The 23,786-nt window shown below is 35.2% G+C and overlaps 4 protein-coding genes across 8 annotated transcripts; 2 read left to right on the top strand and 2 right to left on the bottom strand.

Annotated features, from left to right (window-relative positions):
• The first annotated feature begins 2,464 nt into the window (after window positions 1-2,464).
• Window positions 2,465-6,102, top strand: LOC112758783 (uncharacterized). The gene is made up of 2 exons (XM_025807538.3): window positions 2,465-5,364; window positions 5,450-6,102. The coding sequence occupies exons 1-2, from the start codon at window positions 2,712-2,714 to the stop codon at window positions 5,881-5,883; spliced, it is 3,087 nt and encodes a 1,028-aa protein (XP_025663323.1). The 5' UTR covers window positions 2,465-2,711; the 3' UTR covers window positions 5,884-6,102.
• A 1,633-nt stretch (window positions 6,103-7,735) lies between these two features.
• LOC112758782 (uncharacterized) lies at window positions 7,736-14,812 on the bottom strand. 4 transcript variants are annotated; one of them, XM_025807535.3, is made up of 5 exons: window positions 14,224-14,812; window positions 10,161-10,281; window positions 9,368-9,502; window positions 8,387-8,574; window positions 7,736-8,146 (listed from the first exon to the last, which is right to left on the bottom strand). In XM_025807535.3, the coding sequence occupies exons 2-5, from the start codon at window positions 10,217-10,219 to the stop codon at window positions 7,935-7,937; spliced, it is 594 nt and encodes a 197-aa protein (XP_025663320.1). In that variant the 5' UTR covers window positions 10,220-10,281; window positions 14,224-14,812; the 3' UTR covers window positions 7,736-7,934. The 4 variants fall into 4 exon arrangements, with proteins under 4 accessions (XP_025663320.1, XP_025663322.1, XP_072076252.1 ...); XM_025807537.3 differs by having other exon boundaries at window positions 10,161-10,278; window positions 14,224-14,602; XM_072220151.1 differs by lacking the exon at window positions 14,224-14,812 and adding an exon at window positions 10,669-11,210.
• A 160-nt stretch (window positions 14,813-14,972) lies between these two features.
• On the top strand, window positions 14,973-17,487 carry LOC112758781 (uncharacterized). 2 transcript variants are annotated; one of them, XM_025807533.3, is made up of 4 exons: window positions 14,973-15,486; window positions 15,694-16,571; window positions 16,708-16,880; window positions 16,979-17,487. In XM_025807533.3, exons 2-4 carry the CDS (start codon window positions 15,762-15,764, stop codon window positions 17,100-17,102), a joined length of 1,107 nt encoding a protein of 368 aa, XP_025663318.1. In that variant the 5' UTR covers window positions 14,973-15,486; window positions 15,694-15,761; the 3' UTR covers window positions 17,103-17,487. The 2 variants fall into 2 exon arrangements, with proteins under 2 accessions (XP_025663318.1, XP_025663319.1); XM_025807534.3 differs by having other exon boundaries at window positions 15,123-15,486; window positions 15,699-16,571.
• Window positions 17,488-18,053: 566 nt separating this feature from the next.
• Window positions 18,054-23,388, bottom strand: LOC112758780 (nuclear transport factor 2). Its single transcript, XM_072220150.1, has 9 exons — window positions 22,834-23,388; window positions 22,592-22,726; window positions 21,733-22,036; window positions 21,196-21,458; window positions 20,502-20,691; window positions 19,905-20,026; window positions 19,751-19,816; window positions 19,127-19,214; window positions 18,054-18,593 (listed from the first exon to the last, which is right to left on the bottom strand). The coding sequence occupies exons 1-9, from the start codon at window positions 22,870-22,872 to the stop codon at window positions 18,448-18,450; spliced, it is 1,353 nt and encodes a 450-aa protein (XP_072076251.1). The 5' UTR covers window positions 22,873-23,388; the 3' UTR covers window positions 18,054-18,447.
• Between the last annotated feature and the right edge of the window lie 398 nt (window positions 23,389-23,786).

Here is a 23,786-nt window from a genome sequence, read left to right as displayed (position 1 = left end):
CCTCAACTATGTTACGTATATACAAAAAATCAATAATTAAATTAATTAACTATTTAAAATATATATTAAAATATAAAATATATATTAAAAATAAATCAAATAATATATATTTACATAAATGTATAGTAATTGATTTGATAGTTATTTTTTGAAAAAGTATAGAAAGCTAATAGAATATCTGTACAATATGTACAATGGGGGTTTAGGGATGTTCGATTCAGTAAGATATCATATGTTTATTATCCCTGGTACCTGGATGGTTATTTTGGATAGTATAGACTATAGATGTATTGTGTTTGAAAAATTAGTAATATTTTATTTTGGATGTTTATTTTTTAACTCATATTAGACCAAATAAATAGTCTATTGTACACATTATACAAATATTCTATTGGCTCTCTAACGGAATTCTTAATTTTTTTTGTATGTATATAATTTTTTTATCGACCATATATTATTGCAACGAGTTATTTATCAGAAAATAAATAAATAAAAGTCATTATTAGACCAATTCAAGATTTGAAATTGATCGTTATTATTGTGTCTCTCTCCAATAATAAGAATGGATGAGCTTCACCAGGAAGCTGCAATTTCACATGGCTTCCATCTGTCCTAGTACATGGTTAGGTACCAAAAATGTGATATAGGCTAAATAAAAAGTGCACTAATATACATTTACCATAGACCATCCATGTGTGCATGCATGTGAATATTGAAAGGGTATCAAAGAAAATTAAAAATTAAATTATATATATTTGTATATGAGAAGTGGCAGTTGGTAGGTTCAGACCATGATTGATCAAGTGAAGCACTTTTCTCCCATTTCTATATGTTTGTGGATTCTTCCTCTTAATAATATATTATATATATTCTCCATCCTTGTGAGCATGTCCCTATAGCTACTTTCATCCATTGCCTGCTTCTTCTATCTTATAAAACCAGATACCTTATTCTAGGAATTAATAATGATCATTAATTACCGGATTAATTTGAGGATTTTTTTGTTCTTCATATTATCAAACTATAATAAAACTACAATGATTTCAATCATCAAAACAAAAACAAAGATAAAAAAAATAAAGAATTTTGTTGCATTGCATGCATGGTTTCCTTTATTAGCTGGCACATATGCATATGTTCCTAGCATTTCACTAATGGTCAATTGAGTGTAGAACTGATACTCTGCTGGTTATTTGTGGCCATTTCAATTATTTTTTTTATTTAATCCAATTTAATGAATGATAGAACTTGTCTTATATCAAGTTTCTTCCTCCCTTGTAACATGGAAAGATTCCCTTCTCAAAATCATATTGTATATAATTAACAATAATTATTAGGCTAAAACCGTTCAGTGGATGATGGGTGATGTTTCTGAATTCTAATATTTCCTTATTAAATATTTTTATCTGTCTATTATTTCTTCCTTCTTTTATTCCCTAACCCTTCCTAGTGGATCACAAGAAATTGTGAGGCTTACATGGTTTTCTCAGCTTATTTCTTTGTCAAAAGTTATTCCCATTAATCACATGGCACAGGTATTGTAGTGACTAGCTAGTGAGTCTTAATTACATCAATTATATATTTCTTGGCCCCACTTATGCATTATTTTCTGAATCTTTGTCAAACTTAGAACTTACCCTTAAAATTAAATGAATCTAATTCCTAAAAGTGATCATGGTAATGGTAACACATAAAAGTGGCTTAACAAATCTTCCTTTTAACATAGTTACTGAGAAAGATGCTTTCGACCAATTCTGTTTTGTCTGAAAGCAGATTTCATAAAGTTCATGTTTCAAACGAGGTTATAACTTCAAGTATAACATGCATTTTTTCATGTTACCTTTTTTCAGTTTTCTCGTTTTTTTACAGCAATACCTATAAAGATCCTAAAGACTAAAACAACACTGCTTGGATCATAATACTCTATTGCAACTTGATGTATTTTTTTAAATTAGGTTAAATTAATTTGAGAGTCACTGTCATTTTACTAAATTTATAATTAAATTTTTATATTTTAAAAATTTTTAATAGGTTCTTTATACTATTTTAAATTTTGTAATTAAATTTTTATCATACTAAAAACGGTAGAGATAATAAAATATTTTTAAAAGAAAAAGAACATTCAAATTTTAAGAATTTATTCCTCAAATATGAGTAACTTTAATTTAAAGAAAAATATTTTATTAATTTTAGCGATGTTTATATGTAAGACTTATTTATAAAATTCAAAATAATATATAATATATAGATGCAATTGAAAGTTTTTAAAGAATGTAATTACCGTAAAATGGAATCCAACATAAACAAATAGAAGATAAAGTGGTATTTTAAAACAAAATTAACTGCTTTATCCCTCTTCAAATTAACAATGATTATTGAAACTAAGGCATCATTAAGCGGCACATTCTCTTCCATGTTTAATGTCTGATAAACTTCAAATAAGTCCAAAGCTTATAACTTGCACGCTTCTAGCTGGTTTCAAATACCAGTTCATAAACCTGACAAGCTCTTAAAAATGACCCACACATTAAACTAATCAAGGGGTTTATTTATTAATTAGTGATTAGTCATCACTGGTCGTATAATATAGTAGAAAGCCACATACATCTGTGGTTCTTCTTCTCTCCATCATCACCACTTCACCCTTCTCTCCTTCAGTATCATAAGAGATTGCAAATGAATGAGAACTGAGGTATTATCAACTTAGCAGAATGAAGAAGAACAAGATGAAAATGAGAAGCAAGCTTCTCATGATCATATTCTTATGTTACAACATTGGCAGATTCGCTGCGAATGATGAAGTATCTGCATTGATTTCTATAAAAGCAGGACTATTTGATCCACTGAACGCCCTGCACGAGTGGAAGCTGGAGAAAACAGCAGGGGAGGATTCAGCTCACTGCACATGGACCGGCGTCTCGTGCAACTCGGACGGAGCAGTAGAGAAGCTTGATCTCTCCCACAAGAATCTCAGCGGCGACATATCAAGTGATATACTAAGGCTTAAAAGTCTCTCCTCTTTAAACTTGTGCTGCAATGGATTCTCATCACCGTTGCCGAGATACATAGCCAATCTCACCACACTCAAGAGTCTTGATGTGAGTCAGAACCTCTTCAGTGGCGAATTTCCATTTGGACTCGGAAGGGCGTGGCGACTTATGACCTTAAATGCATCCAGCAATGAGTTCACAGGGCTACTTCCCGGAGACCTTGGAAACGCTTCTTCGTTGGAGATGTTGGATCTCAGAGGAAGCTTCTTTGAAGGCACAATTCCAGAATCATTCAGCAACTTGCATAAGTTGAAGTTCCTTGGTCTATCTGGGAATAATCTCACTGGGAAGATTCCTGGAGAGTTAGGACAACTTTCATCAATGGAGTTTATGATCCTCGGATACAATGAATTCCAAGGAGGGATTCCATCAGAGTTTGGAAACCTCACAAGCCTTAAGTATCTTGATTTGGCAGTGGCTAATCTTAGTGGTGAGATTCCGAAATCATTTGGAAATCTCAAGTCATTGAATACAATGTTCTTGTACAACAACGATTTCGAAGGAAGCATTCCACCGGAGATTGGTAACATGAGTTCTTTGCAGCTGCTGGATCTCTCTGATAACATGCTTTCAGGGAAAATTCCACCTGAAATAAGTCAGCTGAGGAATCTTCAGCTGCTGAATTTCATGGGAAACAAGCTATTCGGCGCCGTCCCGTCCGGTCTTGGACAGTTGCCTAAACTCCAAGTTCTTGAGCTTTGGAACAATTCATTGTCAGGGGCATTGCCTGGTAATCTTGGAAAGAATTCACCATTGCAATGGTTGGATGTTTCATCCAATTCACTCTCTGGTGAGATTCCAGAAACTCTTTGCAGCCAGGGGAATCTCACCAAGCTAATACTTTTCAACAACGCCTTCTCCGGTCGAATTCCGGTGAGCTTATCCACATGTACTTCGCTTGTTCGGGTAAGAATACAGAACAATCTTCTTTCCGGAACAGTTCCAGTTGGTCTTGGTAAGCTTGGGAGGCTTCAGAGGTTAGAATTGGCTAACAACACTCTCACCGGTGGAATCCCTGATGACATAGCTTCTTCCACATCACTTTCCTTCATTGATCTCTCAAGAAACAAGCTCCATTCTTCTCTTCCTTCCACCATTCTTTCCATTCCAAATCTTCAGGCTTTCATGGTCTCTAACAACAACTTGGAAGGTGAGATTCCAGACCAATTCCAGGACTGCCCCTCGCTTACAGTTCTAGACCTCTCATCAAATCAATTCTCTGGAGGCATTCCAGCAAGCATAGCTTCTTGCCTGAAATTGGTAAATTTGAACCTAAGAAGCAACCAGTTAACAGGTGAAATCCCAAAAGCAATATCTAACATGCCTACATTGGCCATTCTTGATCTTTCAAGCAACTCGCTAGGCGGCCAAATACCAGAAAGTTTCGGTGTTTCCCCAGCTCTGGAATCCTTCAATGTGTCATACAATAAGCTTGAAGGGTCAGTCCCAGCTAATGGGATCCTAAGAAGCATAAACCCAAATGATCTGGTGGGCAATGCTGGCTTATGTGGTGGTGTCCTGCCTCCTTGTGGCCTAAACTTGTCATTTACATCTAAGCATGGAAGCTCGCACACAAGGCGCATTATTACGGGATGGATCATTGGGATATCGTCAATCTTAGTCATTGGGATTGCGATTCTGGTAGCGAGATCTTTATACACCAGGTGGTACACCAATGGCTCCTGCCTTGGTGAAAGATTTTATAAAGGTAGCAAAGGGTGGCCTTGGAGATTGATGGCATTTCAGAGGCTTGGCTTCACAAGTTCAGACATTCTAGCTTGCATCAAGGAAACGAATGTGATCGGAATGGGAGCCACCGGGATTGTTTACAAGGCTGAGATACCACAATCAAGTACAGTTGTGGCAGTGAAGAAATTGTGGAGAGCAGGATCTGATATTGAAGTAGGAAGCAACAGCAATGACCTTGTTGGAGAGGTTAATCTCTTAGGGAGGTTAAGGCATAGGAACATCGTTAGGCTATTAGGATTTCTTCATAATGACACGGATTTGATGATAGTTTATGAATACATGCACAATGGCAACCTCGGAGATGCCTTGCATGGTAAGCAAGCAGCAAGATTACTTGTAGATTGGGTTTCGCGGTATAACATCGCTCTTGGAGTTGCTCAAGGACTTGCTTATCTTCATCATGATTGCCATCCACCGGTTATCCATCGCGACATCAAATCAAACAACATATTGCTTGATGCAGATCTTGAGGCAAGGATAGCAGATTTCGGATTGGCCAAGATGATGATCCGGAAGAATGAGACTGTTTCCATGGTTGCCGGATCCTACGGCTACATAGCCCCAGGTGAGTGTTACTAATTGCCACTTCATACTATTTGACAGTTACATTTCAATTAGCAGCATTTATAACATTTTCCATTCTCTGGCAGAATATGGATATGCCTTGAAGGTGGATGAGAAGATTGATGTTTATAGCTATGGAGTAGTTCTGCTGGAGCTGCTGACGGGTAAGCGGCCCACAGATGAGGAGTTCGGAGAAAGTGTAGACATTGTAGAGTGGATTAGAAGAAAATTGAGAGACAACAAGAATCTAGAAGCAGCGTTAGACCCAAACGTAGTAGGAAACAGTAGGCATGTGTTAGAGGAGATGCTGTTAGTTCTAAGAATAGCACTTCTTTGCACTGCAAAGCTTCCAAGGGAGAGACCAACCATGAGGGATGTGATAATGATGCTTGAAGAAGCAAAACCAAGGAGAAAGAGTAGCAGCAACAACAACAACAACAATGAAACAACTTGTTCAATTAACAGCAGCAATAAAGAGGTTCCAGTTTTTAGTCCATCACCAGTTATTGGCCTTGTGTAGGAAGGAACCAACAACAACTCAGTTTTTAGAGATATAACTTTGTAATCAGAGATTCAATATTTCGTTTTAGAGGGTACACCACATCTAAAATGGATTTTTTTTTGCAAATAAATTTTATTTGTATCCTAAATGTTGTCATATTTATTTCTGCTGTCTGCAGAAATCAAGATAAAGCAATTGTACCTATTATTATTATTATTATTATTATTATTATTATTATCCGTTGAATAACAATGATAATTTGGTAGATGTACATGAAGTGCTCAAAAATACTAAGTTGGTCTAGTTCTTAAAAGCTTCGACTCCCTCCTTCTATGGTACCGCATTATCGGGTGGTTGTTATTCATATTCATAGTCCCAACAATAAAATTCCAGTTACATATTCACTAACCCCTAGACCCTCCATAGTAGTTATTATGACTTATGACTTCTGAATTAAAATATAGTAGTATAGTATACTATTAAATTCTCCCTTTTGAGGGTCCAGTTATGCTAGTTTCAAAATCAAAATCAAAATCAAAGTAAACTGCATAAAAGTGGGTGCATAAACAAGTAAGCAGAAGGGGCAGATTGTCAAAATTAATGGTATCTGGCAAGCATTCATTCCAAAAAGCTACAAGGTTGCTTGTGCTTGAATACTTGATGTTCTTGACCAAAAGATTGATTCTAAACAAATCTTGACACGTATTAACCGTTTAAAAAAAATTAAACGCAAAAGGCTGACCTCGTGAGTACACACTACACATACACAGACAACGTCTTTTAAAACGATATATATAAAACTTTTGAAGAAACATGGGCAGCAGCTTCGCTAAAGTAATTAATTTTAAGAGAGAGAGAGAGAGAGAGGGATCATTCCTTGTCATTCTTATGCATTATAATCAAGGGATAGATTATGGCATTATGCTGTGTACACTAGCTACCAATACAAAATACATATTAAAATATAAATATATATTAAAAATAAATTAAACCACACAAATATTTATATACAAATATATTGATAGCTGATTTTGGTATACGAATAGTATTTTTATATAGGGACTATTGATAAATTTTGACTTTCTAAATATATATAACAAAAAAATAATTTATCATTTCTATAATAAAAAATTTAAACATCAATAATTCTAATTATAAAAGAAATAAACTAACCGGATATCAAAGAATGAATTTATCTGACAAAACTACCCAATGTAAACTGCAAAAGTATCTAAGGGGGATTGGATTGAAAAAAACTACGAATGCAAGAGATATCAAATCAGTTTACATATATCACGGTTAAAAATTTAAAATTCTCACCGCTTAATTTACATCAAAACTACTGTTAAAAAATGTTAATTTATTCAAATATATTCAAACACTAAACAAAGATCTTTTTAACATCCAACAGTAAATAAACATACATTAAAGCGGAGGGGCTTCAATACAGTAGGAGAAGCTGAAATGAAGAGAGACAGGATTGCACGGGTTCCACCTTGGTGATCTGATGATCAACATTAAACTAAAACATCAATAGACGAGGCGCCTTGTTCATCATATTAAGTTATTTATTCTGTTATCAAGTTACTTATACTGCTAAACCCATCAAAATGATAACAAATTTGTCCAACTCAATTAGGCTCTCTCTTATCCCATACGATACATAGAACAAACGGCCTTAGAATGAGTTTTTTTTTTTCTTTGGGACGGGGGCCTCACAATGAGGTTTACGTAGACATGAAAGGTAAGGCTAGTATGCGTGTCTAGTGCTAAGTAGGAAAAAGAACTACAAACATGAATAATCTAAAAAAAAAGTATTAGCTAACTAAATTGAAAAGGAAATGAAGGGTGTAGAAAAAAAGAAAATGTATTTCATTTCAAAAGTCATCATTTATTTTCTAGTGAAATAAAATGGTAAATAATATTACAGTATGTTACACCAAACAAAAATTCCGAAATTTTATTCTGTAGAAACAAATATTGACATCCTCCCAGCCTCAACTAAACAAATTGTTTGAAACATAAACTCAGTATGTAGCTGAATTAAATTTTGCTACATACACTTATTATCATAGAGTGGTACTCAATTTAGCCTTTGAATTTTGTGATGGAGAAGGTACGCATGCAGTGCAAGCAGCAGCAGTACAAGAAGAAGCCAACTTGTCAGAGAGATTAATCCGCATCGTTCTATTCCTCTCGTCATTCCCAGGTAAATGAAGGAGGGCATCCATGATTAAAATGTCCCAATCTCGGGGAAGAAAAAAGGAAGACCAAGTGTCCTCTGTTTCAAAGAAGCCAAGACAATATATTTCTATTAGCTTTTCAAACTGACCTCAGCGTATGCACTTTCAACATGACAGATATTAATCAATTCAAGTAGCATTCAGAAGCAAAAATATAATATGCAAATAAGCATGTAGATCCATAAAGCGAGCATCTTACTGTTGTAAAGCATTTTAATGCAGTAAAGTGAGAGTAATGAGAAGAGTTCCCACGAGGTATAAATGTTAAAATTACTAACCTCCATTTCGAACTGCCTTTAGCTGTAAGATACCTGTGCCTTGTGGTCCAGAAACAGGAAATGAGCAAGACACAGAATGCCTCTTATGAGCTACCGCCAGAGATGCATTGTACCATGGACCTTTAACTATTGGTTCTCCAATAGCATCTATTAATGCCTGGTTCTTGCTCACTTGCTCCATGGCCTTGCTGCAAATTTCACAGTTAATCAGTTTGGAAGCTGCTAAGGTGGGACAGAATTTCAATTTAGAAATGTTAAGAAGTTAAACTCCTATCACGATTAATATAAGGTCCCACAAAATGTAATTCAAGAAACTTTCTCTCTACCATCTAAAGATAAAAGCAAAGACAAAACTACAATAGAATTTACTTTGGACAGGAGAGTGAACAAATTGAAATCAATTATTATTCTATCATCAACTGGAGGGCCATACTTAAAATCATTTCATAGAAAATATCACCAGGAAACTATAACGCTAATGCTGGAAGTTATATATAATACAACAAGAAAAGAACAAATATCTTTGATGTGCTCTTGCCTCCATGAGAACCTAGTTATATAGCTAACAAGCTAAATGTAAAAAAACGATGGTGCTTTACTAAGGCATACTAAAACAAAGGATATAAAAATCTAGATGTTGAATACTCCTACCAAATTGATTGTGGAATAGGACAAGAAATGGTTAAGTTTCAGTTTTAAGCAAAAATCACCTTGAGGAGTTGTGTCCTCTCCAGGGAGAAAATGGAGGAGATAGGAAACATCATAAATAATTTGATGGAGGAGCACTAAATGGGCGACTTCTAATATGACTCATGAGTAGAGCAATGACACTGTTTGATACATGTAAACCGATGTTAAAATGTAGTTCTCAAACATGTTTTCCAAATGGATTCAGCGATTCAGCTGAGATCATAGTAGCCACTAGCCACTGTTAACTCTAAACACACAACACCACGTTATAGACATATAGTTTAAAATTACCTGCTACAGCCATGATAGATGGCAAGATCATCAAGGGCACTTAGAGCAACACCACCCGTAACGGTAATCAAAACAAACGACACTGCCTTGCGACCGAAATATTTGCTCTTGCCTTCATCCACATTCTTTGTGGAACTGCAACAGTTTAAAATTTGTAATCACAAAAGTAGATTCAATTACGGCTCCTATTCTATCAGTTTCAACAAAGTAATGACAACAAATACTTCAAAACTTTGATTTCCAATCAAAGTAAACAAACAACTATTTTGCTCCTTTGATGTTGGGAATCATCTTAGTATGTTGTCATTTCAGATATTCTACCAAGTAATGCAAATGGTAAACTTCCCTAATATGTGTTTAAAGGATTTTTATTCAGCTATTGAAATCTAATACCCAAAACTCGAAGGAAATCGATGAGTTACAAAGACTAGCATGTTTGTTTAGGGTTTAGGGTTTAGATCTTCTAATGCAACATGCTAAATATGAACATTTAACAAGCTGAGCTCTAACAAAATCATATAACATTTACAAAGAAGACTGTCCAAGATTGTTATACACCATAGTGGCCCTTGAATACTAACCGTAGGAAAATAAATCAATCAATGACAATGAGAATCAAAATCTCGACATGGCAGCATAAATGGCAATCACCACCTTCCAACCAATCCGGAAAGAAAAAAGGAATTTGATTTTTTACATAGTTGGTGGTATAAGAATCATAAAAACCCAGAGAAAACCCTAATAATTGAAGAAAAGAAGAGGAGAAAAGAAGAAGGGGAAATGATAGAGTTACCTTGAAACCTGAGATTTTGGAGAGGACCTAAGGAAGGAGATGAGTCTCTTGGCCAACATTTTAGGTGAATCACAGTCGCAGAGCAGAGGGACGGTGGAGGTCGATAATTAGTTAATAACTACTGCAAAAATCATTTCATAAATCATAAATAATACAACTTTCAGCTTTATTTTGTATAGTTAAAACTTAAAAGTGGGAAGCCATTAATGTGAAAGCAACGGCGCGAGTTATTAGTTATCAGTTGCAGATTAGTACTAATAATTGATTTAGAAAATTCCACTCTGGGCCCAACATTTTGGACCTAAATTAATGTTAAAGTCTCCTGGGTCCTGTAGCCCGTAGGTTATGTCCACTTAGACATGCTAACGCGTACTAAAACAAAGGATTTATTTTACCCATGACCCCAAAAATAAAAGGATTATTTTACCAAAAAAAAAATAAAACAAAGAATTTAAAATTATATATATTTTATATATGTAGCGGAGTAGGTAGAGGCGGGTATTACGACCTTGCTCGTCCCGGTAAAAACCGGCCCATAAATACATCTAAAGATTAAAAAATGGTTGGAAGAGAGCTCCTCCAACGGCTACGGCGAGAATAATCAGAAGGGAGACAGGAACAACAGCCATCCAACGAAGGAGTAGAAACGATGATCACTCCGGGCAAGCAAGCAAGGTTGGGTTTCAACTCTACCCAGTTCGATGCCGCCGGGTACTCAAGGAAACAGCGCAGCTGATCGGAGCAATCTTCTCTTCTGGGATCGGAGACACCGCGGTAGTGCAACTAGGAATCTCATCGACAGTATGCTCACCCTGAGGAGAGAGAGAGAGAGATAGCAAGTCGCTAATAGCTTTCGGGACGAACCCAGCAGGAGCAGGACCAAGGCACCACAACGGATTGAAGCTTCCAGTTTTAACCATCTGAGTTTGATGTCCGAAAATCCAAAAAAAAAAAAAAAAAAAGCACCAACCAAGGACGTGGTTGAGTGGGAAGGCAGTAATCCCCATCCCCCTTAACCAATAACCAAGTGTGGTCTAGAGTTCGATTCTCACTTGTAAAAAAAAGGAATTAAGTTTTTCTAAAACTAAACAATTGATAAATAATCGTTTTGAATTAAAGTAAGAAACTAATAGGACTCACACATCAGATCAAGTTCAAGTAGTTGATAAAAGTTACAAATTTAATAAGAATTAACTACTTATTTGATCAATTTACGATTCTACTCAGTCCGTAAGCTAATTAAGAATTAGTCATGATACCATTGATACCAATATAATTTTAAAAAGTATGGAATAATCAGGGTGGAAAAATCTCCAAATCATTATACGTTATTAAAAACTATGGCTATTGAATATTTGAATGTATGATTTTGAACTATTCTAAATTTCTTTTGGGTTATACAAGTTATTTTAAAGGTCAATGTACCTTAAAGTTATTCTCTATAGGTTGCGTTTATTTCTAAAAAACAAGACAAAATAAAATACTAAGATTAAAATATATAAGACAGAAATACAAAATTTAGTATTCCTGCATTTTATTTAGTAATAAAATAGAATAAATTATAAAAACCTATTTTATTTTTATTTTTACTTTTTTTCATTCAAAAAATTAAAAAATATATATAATAATAAAAAAATATAATTATAAAAAATTAATAAAAATAATAAATAAATAAATAAATAATTGTGTCTTTTATTAGTGTTTCTGTATTCTTCTTATTAAAATAGACACAAAATACACTAATTCAATGCCTTTGAATATAATATCTATGTACATGTTTTATCTGTTAAATATAATTTTGTATCTATATTTTTATCTCAATATCTCGTATCCATAAACAAACACAGCCTATTATATTAGATGATGAAGCTATTGCATATGAAAATAAATTATGACTCTTAACTTATTTATTTAAATGAAAGAGAATATATATATATTAGATGATGAAGCTATTGCATATGAAAATAAATTATGACTCTTAACTTATTTATTTAAATGAAAGAGAATACCTATATATATAGGCACCAAAAAAACCTATAAGACGCATTTCAACGGAGAGTAGTGCATCAGTTGTTTTAACTGTTGATTTTAATTAATATATATTATATATATTTTTTATAATTCAGATCAACGGTTAAAACAACTGGAACACCAATACTCTCGATGCACTTGAAATGTTTCCAAACCTATATATGAAAATAAGACGGTGTACATATGAAATTAATTTTATCAGGTGTATCATAAGCCAAATTTCTAGAACAGGTTTTCTTGGAAGTAGGGGTGTGTATGGCCCGGCCCGGCCCGAAGACCCGGCCCGGTCCCGAGCACTTTAGGGGCTAATTTGATGTGATTTCATCGGGTCTAGGGCCGGGTATGGGTCTCAAAAGTAGACCCGGTCATTATTTCGGGTCGGGTCCGGGTCATAGCTCGAGTCACCCGAAATCGGTCCGGTGGCCCGGTCATTATACACAATTAATATTTTGTTATTAGTGATGGATGATGGCTATTATTATATGAAATTTAAGTATTGTAAACCTTAATATTTTGTGTTATTAGTCATTATATATAAGACTATAAGTTAATGTTTTATGTTTAAAATGCATAAGACTTTAGACTAATGCATAATTTTGTGTTATTTGTATTGATTTAAATATTTGGTGTTATTAGGCAATATTAGTATTGATTATGGTTATACTTTAATTTTAGAGAAGAGTTACTTCTTATTATATTTTTCTAAGTGAATTTTACCATGTCAAATAATGGTTGGAGTCTTGGAAATTTGGATATTTTTACATGCTAACTTACAAGAAGGTATCAAGGTAATATAATGTTAACGGCCCGATTTTCACCCGGTTTTTACCCGGTATAATTGTGGCCCGAAAGTGTATAGGTTTCATCGGGTCTAGGGTCGGGTTCGGGTCTAACAAATAGGCCCGGTATATATTTCGGGCCGGGTCTGGGTCACATCAAACCCGGTTTCACCCGGCCCATGCACACCCCTACTTGGAAGATTGCTGATTCTGCCAAGTGCGGAAGTGCCAACTATTCAACCAAACATAAATTATCAGAACTCAACCGACAATTGAACCAATCATACTATTAGATCATTAAATTATTGGTTCAACTAATAAATTATTAATTAAAACTGTTAATCCGATCACAATTAAATAATATAAAAAAATATATTTTTTCACTACCCACTAATTAATTATAAACATTAATTATGCATATATTATCATTATAAAAATACTAGAAGTCTCGATAGATTTTTTTTTTACTAAATTTAATATAGATCAAATTCAAAGGTTCATTTTTTTTCATTTTTGCATAAACAAAGGCAGATTCAATTCATTTATGAAGATTGTTTTCATTCCTAGAATTCCATTTCTCATTTCTGCATATTCAATTCATTCAGAGTAGTTCCATTTTTCAGTTTTACTAATTTTAAAAAAAAAAACTTTTAAAAGACTCGCAGCAATAGAAAAAGACTCACAGCAAAAAGAAATATTTTTTCACTTTTACTATACAGACATGGTTCCTTCATTCTTATACCCAAAATATATTCTTGCCTTCCAAGATTTATGACTTTTGTTCTGCATCTTTACCAAAGCCAATAAACTAATTATCAATTAAGGTAACAAAGGTTCTAAAACATACACCTAAACACAATACTTACCAAATATAAGGTATAATCCACATCTAAAGAAATAGCAGAAGATAGGACAACACCAAATCAAAAAAAAAAAAAAACAACAACTGAAGCAAGACACAAACCACCACATGCCTTTCCTACGGCAGGTGCATCGTAAGCTAAGGTAGAAACTGAGCACCTGGACTCAACACTAAGAACACCATAATTTGAAGATTTTTGCATTTTCAAAATTTAATATAAGTGGTCCGATCTCATGCAACAAATGCAACATCAAATTCCTTTCAAAATTTTGACTCCAATATGTGATGCCGATAGCCTCTTCAAGAATGAATTGGAAGACAATTTAATTGTAAACCAAAATATTAAATAATTAGAAAAAAAATAATTACGAAAGAAAGAAAAAATGCTCACTGGATTGACCACAATACACAGGATCCAAAGCTTTCTAGCACAGGTAGAAGTAGATTCAGAGGAGTAGGAGAGGCAGACGGCCAGCCCAAGCACGACGACGGCGGAGCAAAGGAGGGCGACGACAAACCAGGATACGCAGAGGCGGCAGATGGTGAGACAAAGGCAAGAAGTACGAGTGGAGACAGACAGAAAAAAAAAAGAAGAAACGGATGCCCACACTTGTGACGACGACAGTGATGGACTGGAAGGGTGAGAGAAGTGAGAGACAGTCGAAGAGACTTGGGAAATTGGGTGAACGGAGGAACAGTTTTAGATGGCAAAACACAACGTCGTTTTTTGAGTTTGGAGAGCAAGATTTAAAAAAAAAAAAAAAAAAAAGGCAAACTTGACCCGGTCCGATTTAAAACACCTGGGTCACCGGTTTTATTAAAAACCGACCGAATTGAAACGGGTCAAATCCGGTCTACTGCATGTCCGGTCTAGCTCGATCCGGTTTAGAATCCGGGTGACCGGATTTTTTTAGCCGACTAGCCGAGCATATATATTCCTAAAATATCATTGATTTTTCCTTCTATTTTATGAAAGTATTACGAAATATGTTACCCCGAAAAGAGGAAATGAGAGATTTTTCTAGGAAGACCATGTGCTGTCTGTCACAGTTGAACAATCCAAGAAAACAGGAACACGTGTACGGGCAAGTGTGGGGAGAGATTCAATTCCATAATTTCCTTGCATATATAATAAACAATAAAAACATAAATAAAAACGTGCATATCAGCTGCTTGATGATTTTCCTCTTTCAGCTTGAACGGTTGTTAGGATTTCAAGGAGGATATTCTCTCCATGTGAATAATTGGTTGGTACAAGTTATTAGTTGAACTCATTAATTATTAATTATTGTTTCTATTTTCATGCTCGTAACCAAACCAAAAAAAGAGTAACCAAGTTGATATTTTGCACTAACTTGAGCCACACCAACTTGTCCATCAATAATGCCTTGTCCACCACACAAACATTACCCCCAATGATTTTTTTTTTTTTTCCTTCTTTAAATTGTTATTTGTACAGTGAAAAAGATTGTGCAATTCACGTTCACATTCACATGTGAATGCTCCAACCATATTTTCCATATATAAGGTCCCCGGCTTTCTATATTTATATATATAATTGTTTCTCATTTGTTGTCTACTGCTTCAAAAAAAGCTCCTCTCCAATGGCCATCTGAATTTGCATCATCAAGAATCTGCTCAGCATCTCAAAAGGGTAATCCTTTTTTCTGCTTCTCTCCAACCCCAACATATCATTTTTGAGTAAATATAATGTTGTTATCTGCTCCTTGTAGCTATGTACATACCAATTAGTTTCATGTCTCAAAAATCAACAATGATTTTGCATGCTTAGGAAGATTTTTAGAGGGTATATCATTGTTCATATACTAATTTACAATTTTTTTTGTTATTTTTTCTTCAGTGTAGTACTTTTACTCCAAAAGGAAGGAACAATCACAGAAATCCTATCCTGAATCAATCAGAAAAATCATGCTTCTCAGAAGCTCTTCAACCCCAATTCTTGGTTCCCTCCACTCATCCTTCACAGACAGTCCTAATAACAATAGCATTCACTCTGAGTCCTGCCATGCATTCAAGCATCATCTTCCACCATGTGTCCCTCAACATCATCACCAAAAAATCTCTTTCCATCAATCTCCCTTTATGCAGTTCTCGTGCACTTCCTCTCCAATCTCACCCTCAATCTCTGAAGGCCAATGCAAAGGCTTCAGAAGAGTTCAGTCTGAAGGGAACTTGGAGGATTTAGCTATTGCTACTTGCAACAACAACAATGAAGACATAGTAGGAGATATTCCTTTCAAGAGATTTTCAGCAAGACCAAAGTGTATGGTACTCGAGACTATTCCCTCTTTCTCTGTTACCAAGCACAAAGGCTTGTGCGAAGAAGATGCAGACGATGAAGAAACCGACAGTGACAGTGACATTGAATATGAGAAAGAAAGTGGAAGCTTAATGAATCTTCAAAAGGGTATGGTACTGTCTGAAGAAGTGAGAGATGGAAGCTGCAGGGTAGGTTTTGCTGAGAGGGAAGAAAAGTTTGGTGGTAAACAAATGTATCTTGCAAGAGGGCTTGGAGTTGATGTCTGCGTGGATGGCATAGGTGGCTGCAGGGGTGGTAGAGGTGGTGGCAGTGGTGGTGGTGGTGGTGATTATAACTCCATGAGCTCTGGAGGAAATGATGGAGATAGATCTGAGGTGGAAGAATATTACAAGAAGATGCTGGAAGAAAATCCTGGGAACCCTTTGTTTCTGAGAAATTATGCTCAGTATTTGTATCAGGTAAAGTTCTCATTACTTCATGTCTGAAAGGAAATATCAATTGCTAAAAGTATGTGATATCACAGCCAATTTGTATAACTTGTTCAGAATAAAAGAATGTTTTGATGATGAGGAATGCAATTTTACTTTGTCACAGTGCAAAGAAGACCATGAAGGAGCCGAGGAGTATTATTCGCGTGCCATCCTAGCAGATCCAGAAGACGGCGATGTTCTATCACAGTATGGGAAGCTAGTTTGGGAGCTACACAAGGACGAAGAACGAGCGTCAGCCTATTTTGAAAGAGCGGTACAAGCCTCTCCTGAAGACAGGTATGTCATGTGCTCCAATGTAACAATCAATTTGTTGTACTCTTTTCTTTGTTGTGTATAAATTCTGATAATAGTGTGTTACGGTTTCCTTGTTGCAGCCATGTACATGCAGCGTATGCAAGTTTCCTTTGGGACACAGAGGAGGGTGAGGATGATTGCAATGATTCAGAGTGTTTGCCACCACAATTTCATCAAGGAGCTATGGCTACTGCTGGTGCCTAAAGGAAAATGGATTGATGATTTAACTGGTGAAGAAATAGCAATTGGTTGCAGATAAATATGTTGCTACTACTTACTAGTGTCTAAATATGTATAGGAGTTCTGAGTAATTGGTATTGGTTATAAAGGGTTGAGCTGAGAAGCGGAGTTCATTGTGTGAAGTGAAATCATATCAGACTGATGACTGGTCTTTAACTTTTGAGTTTGTGATGCACAATTGGTCCCTTGAAGCAGAAGTATTAAGATGTGATTGGCGTTTGTAAGCAAGCTGATTAAGTAATCAACATATTGATTAGCTAGCGTGTCACAATTGAGACTAGTGATACATTGGTTTTGTACCAAACTCCCAATATTATAGCAAATAAGAGAGACTAGAAATTGCAAATTACAATTGGCATTTGGAGAGGGAAAAATGAAAGATAACATCATATAAGAGGACAGAACAAGCGAGGGTTGATGTTCCTACTTCCTACGGCACAATTTCACCAAGGAGATGACAAATTGGCAAGTTAATAATAATCAAATAATAGACTCAGGCAGCCGCACTTTTCCTTGCTAAGAGACTTCTAAACCTTTCATGGACTTCTGTTAAATCAAGCCGAATTAATTGGATACTTAATAATAGAATATGGAGGTTAATACCCAAAAAAATAGAATATGGAGAAAAATATCTTGATGGGAGAGAGACTGGGACAGTTGCCAACTTGGCACAATATTTTGCTCACTTGTGAAGAAAAACGGCGTAGTTGACTGTAATTTATTTTATTTTATTGCCAAGAGGTACATACAGCATGCAAAATCATTAGGATTTCCATTTTTGGATCCTTGAAAAGTGTAATAAAATATTCATCAACAAAATAATTAAAACATTGAACATGACTAGAAAAAGTTTGGCTATTCCCATGTTGAACAGCATAGAAAACGTTGAATGACTCTGGTGGTACTGTTAAAAAGTTTTAGCAAAATCAATTTGGTTTAGATTAGATAAAACACATGATTGACCTCCAGTGACATCTAAACCATTATAAATCCTTTCAAACAGACCTTTCAGTCACTGAAAAACCCCCCACAATCCTGACTTGGGGTACATCACAAATAACCAAAATTTCCCAATTGAATGGCATAATAAAAAGCATTCAAGGGGAAGTAACTAATGTTATACTTGCAAAACAAACTAACTCAGGTCTAAACACCGCTTTCACAACAAACGACACACCCAAAATGTAAAACTCCTTTCTATCAAGGCACAGAAGTCCTGCATCAAATACCCACCCACATAAATATCAGAATTCAATAATCGTACGAGACCTTGAACACCCATCTTCATGCATGCTGTCTGATACACTACTCATCGCGGACCACGCTGAGGATAACCTTCACCTCTTAGTCTGGTATACTCTGATGCATCCTGAGTATTTCCCCTGCCCGGTCCCCTACCACCAAAACGCCCCCTTGGAGCATCCGTTTGATAACTGCCTCTGCCTCTTCCCCTTCCTGATCAATACAATGGAAATGAACATCAATCATCCAAATTAAATCCAAAAATGGAAAACAAATAAGGGTACAAACAATGTCCTATTCATTTTAGTTCACCAGGAAACAAAAAACACTACCAAACTAAAAAGTATTATCTAAACTATAACTAGCATCACATCAGAGGTAGATCTGATGTATAACACAAACCAAAAGTGTTCCATAACAATAACTGCAGTTTTGCAAAGCTATTGCAACAACCACCACCTAAAACTAATGTTTGAAACTATGAATATATCCTCTGGGCACTAAGATGCAGGGCATTTAGAATGCACTATTAAACCAAATAGAATAGCTCTAATGGACCAAATACAGAGTGCTGACCCAAAACCAGTACCCTAGCATGTTCAACTATGATCCCTGAGCACAAAGGCCATAGCAAACCTATTTGTTAACTGCAGTTATAGCATTAACTGAAACGTAAGTTTCTGTGCCTGTACATGAGAAGTTTTTGAAAGAGTAAGAAAAATAAGAAGTAATATAAAAGACTTTACTTCCTCCACGAGCTGCTGCCGCACCGCCACTGTTTGGTCTCCGCTCCTCTATGTATACTTGTCTACCAGCCAATTGTATGGGAGATGCCTATAATAACAGCACATAATCAAGACTTGAGACAGTTTTAGGCCTAAAAATCATTTAAAAAAAAAATTGATGATATGGGTACTTTGATCATTGCAGCATAACTAGCTGACAATGCTCAATTAAAGCAGAATTAGATATTATAGTTATTAACAGCACACCCTAGAAGCAGTAGATATTGATACTTATAGAGCACTACAGATTCAATTTATGAGACATCCATAGATTCTCTTGAACACTATAACAAATAAACCCAGGAATTGTTTAATTATGAAATCTAAGGATACAAAATATAACTTTATGACCGTATGAAAAAATTTAATGATGACAATAAATCAAATTCAGGAACAAGAATAAATTATTGGTTGGTTTAAGTAACAGAAAATCTTAAGTAAAACATATAGCTGGTTAAGAAAATAAAAGCCAAATAGGTCTTATGGAACAGAATTATTAAGGTGCTTAATGTTTTGATAGTCAACTAACTAAAATATTTGGAAGATAATAATAATAATAATAATAATAATAATATAACTTCAAACCTGAAGAGCATTTTGAACACCAATAATGTCTTCAAACTCCACAAAAGCATAGCAAACTCCAATTTCCTGCAAGCATCAATTTATGGTATAGTATTGTTCTTCTCCTGTGATTGGATACCAAAAAAGTCCGATTTAATTGACAAAAGGAGCTAACCTTTCGGACCCTAATGAATATTCCATCTGGCTTAATTTTTCCAAAACTTCTAAACTCCTGGTCGATCTCATATTCAGTGACATTAGGAGACAAGTTCCTCACGTAGACAGAAGTCACTTCTCCTGCAAGGTTTACATAGATCAAGAATAACATTGATGCTCTAATAACATAAGTTCTTAGAAAATATTAGCATCAAGTTGTAGTGACATTTAATTTAGAAATAGTAGAATTTAATTCCTAAATTTCCTTTGGAACACATTTTCGTATACCTAACAATCACTGTGACACTCTACCCAGAGAATTCTAGCCTAAAAAGTCATCCTAGTTCCTACAAGTATGTCAAGTGTATAGAAAACTTTATACAACATTCACTCACTAAAAGTAGCACATGCAGCAACAAAGACTTAAGAACAGATTAAAAAACTCACATAAAAAAACATGAATACCATAAGTAGCAAACCAACTGTTAAAAGAAGTCATAGGCAACAAGTGTCTATAGTGAAATTAAGACATGAAAAATCTACGATTGTATGCCAAAGTGATATGGCTGGTGAGACCAAAGAGAACAAAGATTTGAAGGCAAGTAAAAAGCAAAACCTTCTTCTTCTAGTCCATAGGCTTCCTCATTAGCCTCAGAACCAAACTCAGGGGCATACGTAGATGAGGAGCTTGACTGCTGAACAGCAGGCTGTGCTACATGGTTTAATACTGAAGGAGGTGGGGCACTTTTAAAGGAATGCTGTGGTGTATGCTGTGGCGCAGTTGACAGCCCTCTAGCAACTTGCAACTACAATTCAATTGTATCATAATTAAAGTTAAGAATGAAACAAGGAAAACTACATAATAACATTCCAATATGTTTCTTTATCAAATAAGAAACATTTTTCAATATTTTATTACTCATAGAACAGATCATTTTGGGCTGTGAGAAGACATAAAAAGGACAACTAGCTCCAAACATATAACTTGATTTCTGTCTCCCATAATAGATTCTTCTTTGTGCATTCTAGACACTACGAAAAGTATTTATGCTATTCTGATCATGAATACCAGAAACTCAGTTAAAAGCTTGTTTCCCTAGGAGAGTCTTAAGACAGATTCTTAATTGCAGCTGACTTCACGAGATGGAAACATGAGAAACTACTCTAAAGCAAATGATATATTGTTCTAATGATGTGGCACCATGTTTTTAGTTAAAGGCTGTTCAGTTTTCACAACAGATGATCACATATAAATTCACAAAACACAAAGTAGCCAGTAAAAGAAAAAATATATACTAGAATTTACATACAATAGATGCGTAAGTTTTCTTGGGAGGCTCCTCTAAAGACTCCTCCACATGAGAAACAGGGATTTCATGGGTGGTATGTGCAACATTTTGACGGGGTGATGTCTCCTCTACAGGAGTTTCTTCAACCACAATTTCATCTTCAAGATCTTCATGTAGCTGCTGTTCCTGTTGCTCAGGAAGACTATATTTGTCCACCGGGTCATCACCTATATGCACTGAGTTGACATATTCCCTAGCTTCTTCCTCCAAATCATAATCTGGAGCTGATAAAAATAGCAAACTCAGCACCAAAAGAAAGCAGTGGTTATACCAATAGTAAGATTTACATATTGGTCAACTCTAATTTGTAGTGAACAAGATAATGCTCATGTAAAAATACATTGTGTCACAGAAGAACCCGGATCTTTTTAGTTCATGTGAAAACAATAATGATATGCCTCACAAGAACGGGGAAATATATTTTTACTAATAGGGACCATTGGATTCACAAATTATAAATACCCTAATTACATGTTAAGGAAATTGAGTAGATGTTACCTGGTGGCTCTGCAAGAGACGTTGATTCATGTTGTGTGTCAATCTTTTCGGATGCCACTGGTGCCAGATTTGAGTATACTACTCCATCATCAACAAAATGAAAAACATCATTCAGTACAAAGTAACCCTTCTCCTGAGGAGCAAGAAAGAAGGTTTGAACAAACTTCCGTCTCCCACTGATATCCTTCATCTTGACAGAACCTGAGACAACTACAAGCACACCTCCATCCCAAGAATCGAGAGAATTGATTGTCTTGATCTCAATTGTAATAAAATTCAGTGAGGTGACGATAGAGTGAATTTGCTGCACCAGATTAACATAACCGAATCAGTTATAGTATAACAGCAGCAGCAACCAAGACTTAACCCACTAGATTGGATCTCCTACATGGATCAAACAATACCAACTTGTCACCATATCTATGGGTAGATCATTAAGGCTTTGTTTGTTTGGAGTGAAATAGAGAGGGAAGAGAAATTAGAAAATTTTCTTTATAAATTATACATCAAAATTTGACATTTCTCTTCCATCTCCTCTATTTCCCTCCTACTTCAGTCAAAACAAACAAAGCCTAAGTTCGACTTAAACGTCTGACTTCTGATGAAATCAGCGTAAACGGTAACATCTCTGAGGCCAAAAACCTTGGAACTTGGAACTTCCTCCCATAACAATGATAACAAAATTTGAACTCTCACACAAGTATTCACATAATCTTTTTGTTCAGAGATTTACGAGCCGCTCTACGACATCAACCCCCCCCCCCCCCGGGCACAAAAAAAAAACATAAATTTTAACACTATATTGCAGATGCTGGATTTAAATCAAACACAACAATAAATTAAGGAGGAGGAAGAATACCAGGACATCGGAAGCAGTCGTGGTGGAATCTCCGTCAACGCGAACCATGCTGCTGGAATCAGAGTAGAACTGGTGAACCAGATTGGGCTGTTGCCGCAGAACTTGGTAGTACTGTCCAACAAAGTAGGAACCCACCTGCACAAATTTAAACATAAAAAAATTACCTTTGCATCGATGAGAAACAAGCGCACACCAAAGACAAAAAAAAGGAAGACGAAAAAGAAAAAGAAAAAGAATAATACCTGGGCAGCACTGACGGAACCAGGGTATGACGACGCCATAGTATGAGTGATGTGTTCAGAGCTAGAATACAGAAACAAACATGCAGCAGCGCCTCTTGTGGTTGCAGATCCAGCGGAAACTGTAAGTGCGCGATAAAACCCTAAATCTCCGTAAAGTAAAAGAAGAAGGTATATAAATATAATATATTATTGTCTATTATTATAATGAAGGAAAAAGGTTTAAGCTGGTACTGTGTTTGGTTTAGTTTAGGGTTTTACTCCAAAACCAAAAACAGGAAGCTCAGCGAGAAGAAAAAGAGGCAGAGGAGCTAAAGATGAATGAGCGACAACAACAACAACAACAACAACAAGTGGAAGTGTTGGAATATTTGAAATAGAATAAATATTAAATAGGGAGAAGTAGATCGGAGATTGAAAGAGCTTGAAACGAAGATGGAGGCAGTGTCGTTACTTTTGCTGAGTTAGTGGAGTCGTGTGAGATTCTCTCTTTTTTTAACATAATCTTACTTCTTATATCTATCGCCAAGGGGTTTCCGCATCGAATCGCATCCCGTTATACAGCTACGGTCAACGGCTAGGATTTGTTCTCGTCGAGGGAGAAAAAATATGTTTGTTTGGCCATCTTTGAATGATATTTTTTTGTGTGTTTGGTAAATTTTTAATAGTAAAAATAAAAACATTAAAAATATAAAAAAATATCTTTTTTAAAAAATTACAGTTTATATCTCTTTTTTTTAATTTTTTTTAAAAGATATTTTTTACCTAATAAATGAACAAAAAAATATTTTTATCTTATTTTATCTAAACATAATTAATACATAAAAGATCTTTTAATTTATATAAAATATTCAAACATAAAATTATTTTTATTTTTGTAAAAAAAAATTTAAAAAAATATTATTTAAAAAAAAATTTTAAGAATGACACTTAAACAAACTTAATGCTTATTATTT

Source organism: Arachis hypogaea, chromosome 16, assembly GCF_003086295.3.
Source record: "Arachis hypogaea cultivar Tifrunner chromosome 16, arahy.Tifrunner.gnm2.J5K5, whole genome shotgun sequence".
Lineage (NCBI taxonomy): Eukaryota > Viridiplantae > Streptophyta > Magnoliopsida > Fabales > Fabaceae > Arachis > Arachis hypogaea.
This window is presented reverse-complemented; position numbering and strand designations above follow the sequence as displayed.

Bases quoted from the DNA above. Each gene is read 5' to 3' on its own strand.
- LOC112758783 (XM_025807538.3), top strand. From the start codon at position 2,712: ATGAAGAAGAACAAGATGAAAATGAGAAGCAAGCTTCTCATGATCATA. The intron at 5,365-5,449 runs GTGAGTGTTACT...ATTCTCTGGCAG, and splicing joins CTACGGCTACATAGCCCCAG to AATATGGATATGCCTTGAAG.
- LOC112758781 (XM_025807533.3), top strand. From the start codon at position 15,762: ATGCTTCTCAGAAGCTCTTCAACCCCAATTCTTGGTTCCCTCCACTCA. The intron at 16,572-16,707 runs GTAAAGTTCTCA...ACTTTGTCACAG, and splicing joins ATGCTCAGTATTTGTATCAG to TGCAAAGAAGACCATGAAGG. The intron at 16,881-16,978 runs GTATGTCATGTG...TCCTTGTTGCAG, and splicing joins CAAGCCTCTCCTGAAGACAG to CCATGTACATGCAGCGTATG.
- LOC112758782 (XM_025807535.3), bottom strand. From the start codon at position 10,219: ATGTTGGCCAAGAGACTCATCTCCTTCCTTAGGTCCTCTCCAAAATCT. The intron at 9,503-10,160 runs GTAACTCTATCA...AAACTGTTGCAG, and splicing joins CCAAAATCTCAGGTTTCAAG to TTCCACAAAGAATGTGGATG. The intron at 8,147-8,386 runs GTTAGTAATTTT...TCTTTGAAACAG, and splicing joins AAAGGCAGTTCGAAATGGAG to AGGACACTTGGTCTTCCTTT.
- LOC112758780 (XM_072220150.1), bottom strand. From the start codon at position 22,872: ATGGCGTCGTCATACCCTGGTTCCGTCAGTGCTGCCCAG. The intron at 22,037-22,591 runs GTATTCTTCCTC...AATCTGGTGCAG, and splicing joins CGACTGCTTCCGATGTCCTG to CAAATTCACTCTATCGTCAC. The intron at 20,692-21,195 runs GTATGTAAATTC...ATTGAATTGTAG, and splicing joins AGAAAACTTACGCATCTATT to TTGCAAGTTGCTAGAGGGCT.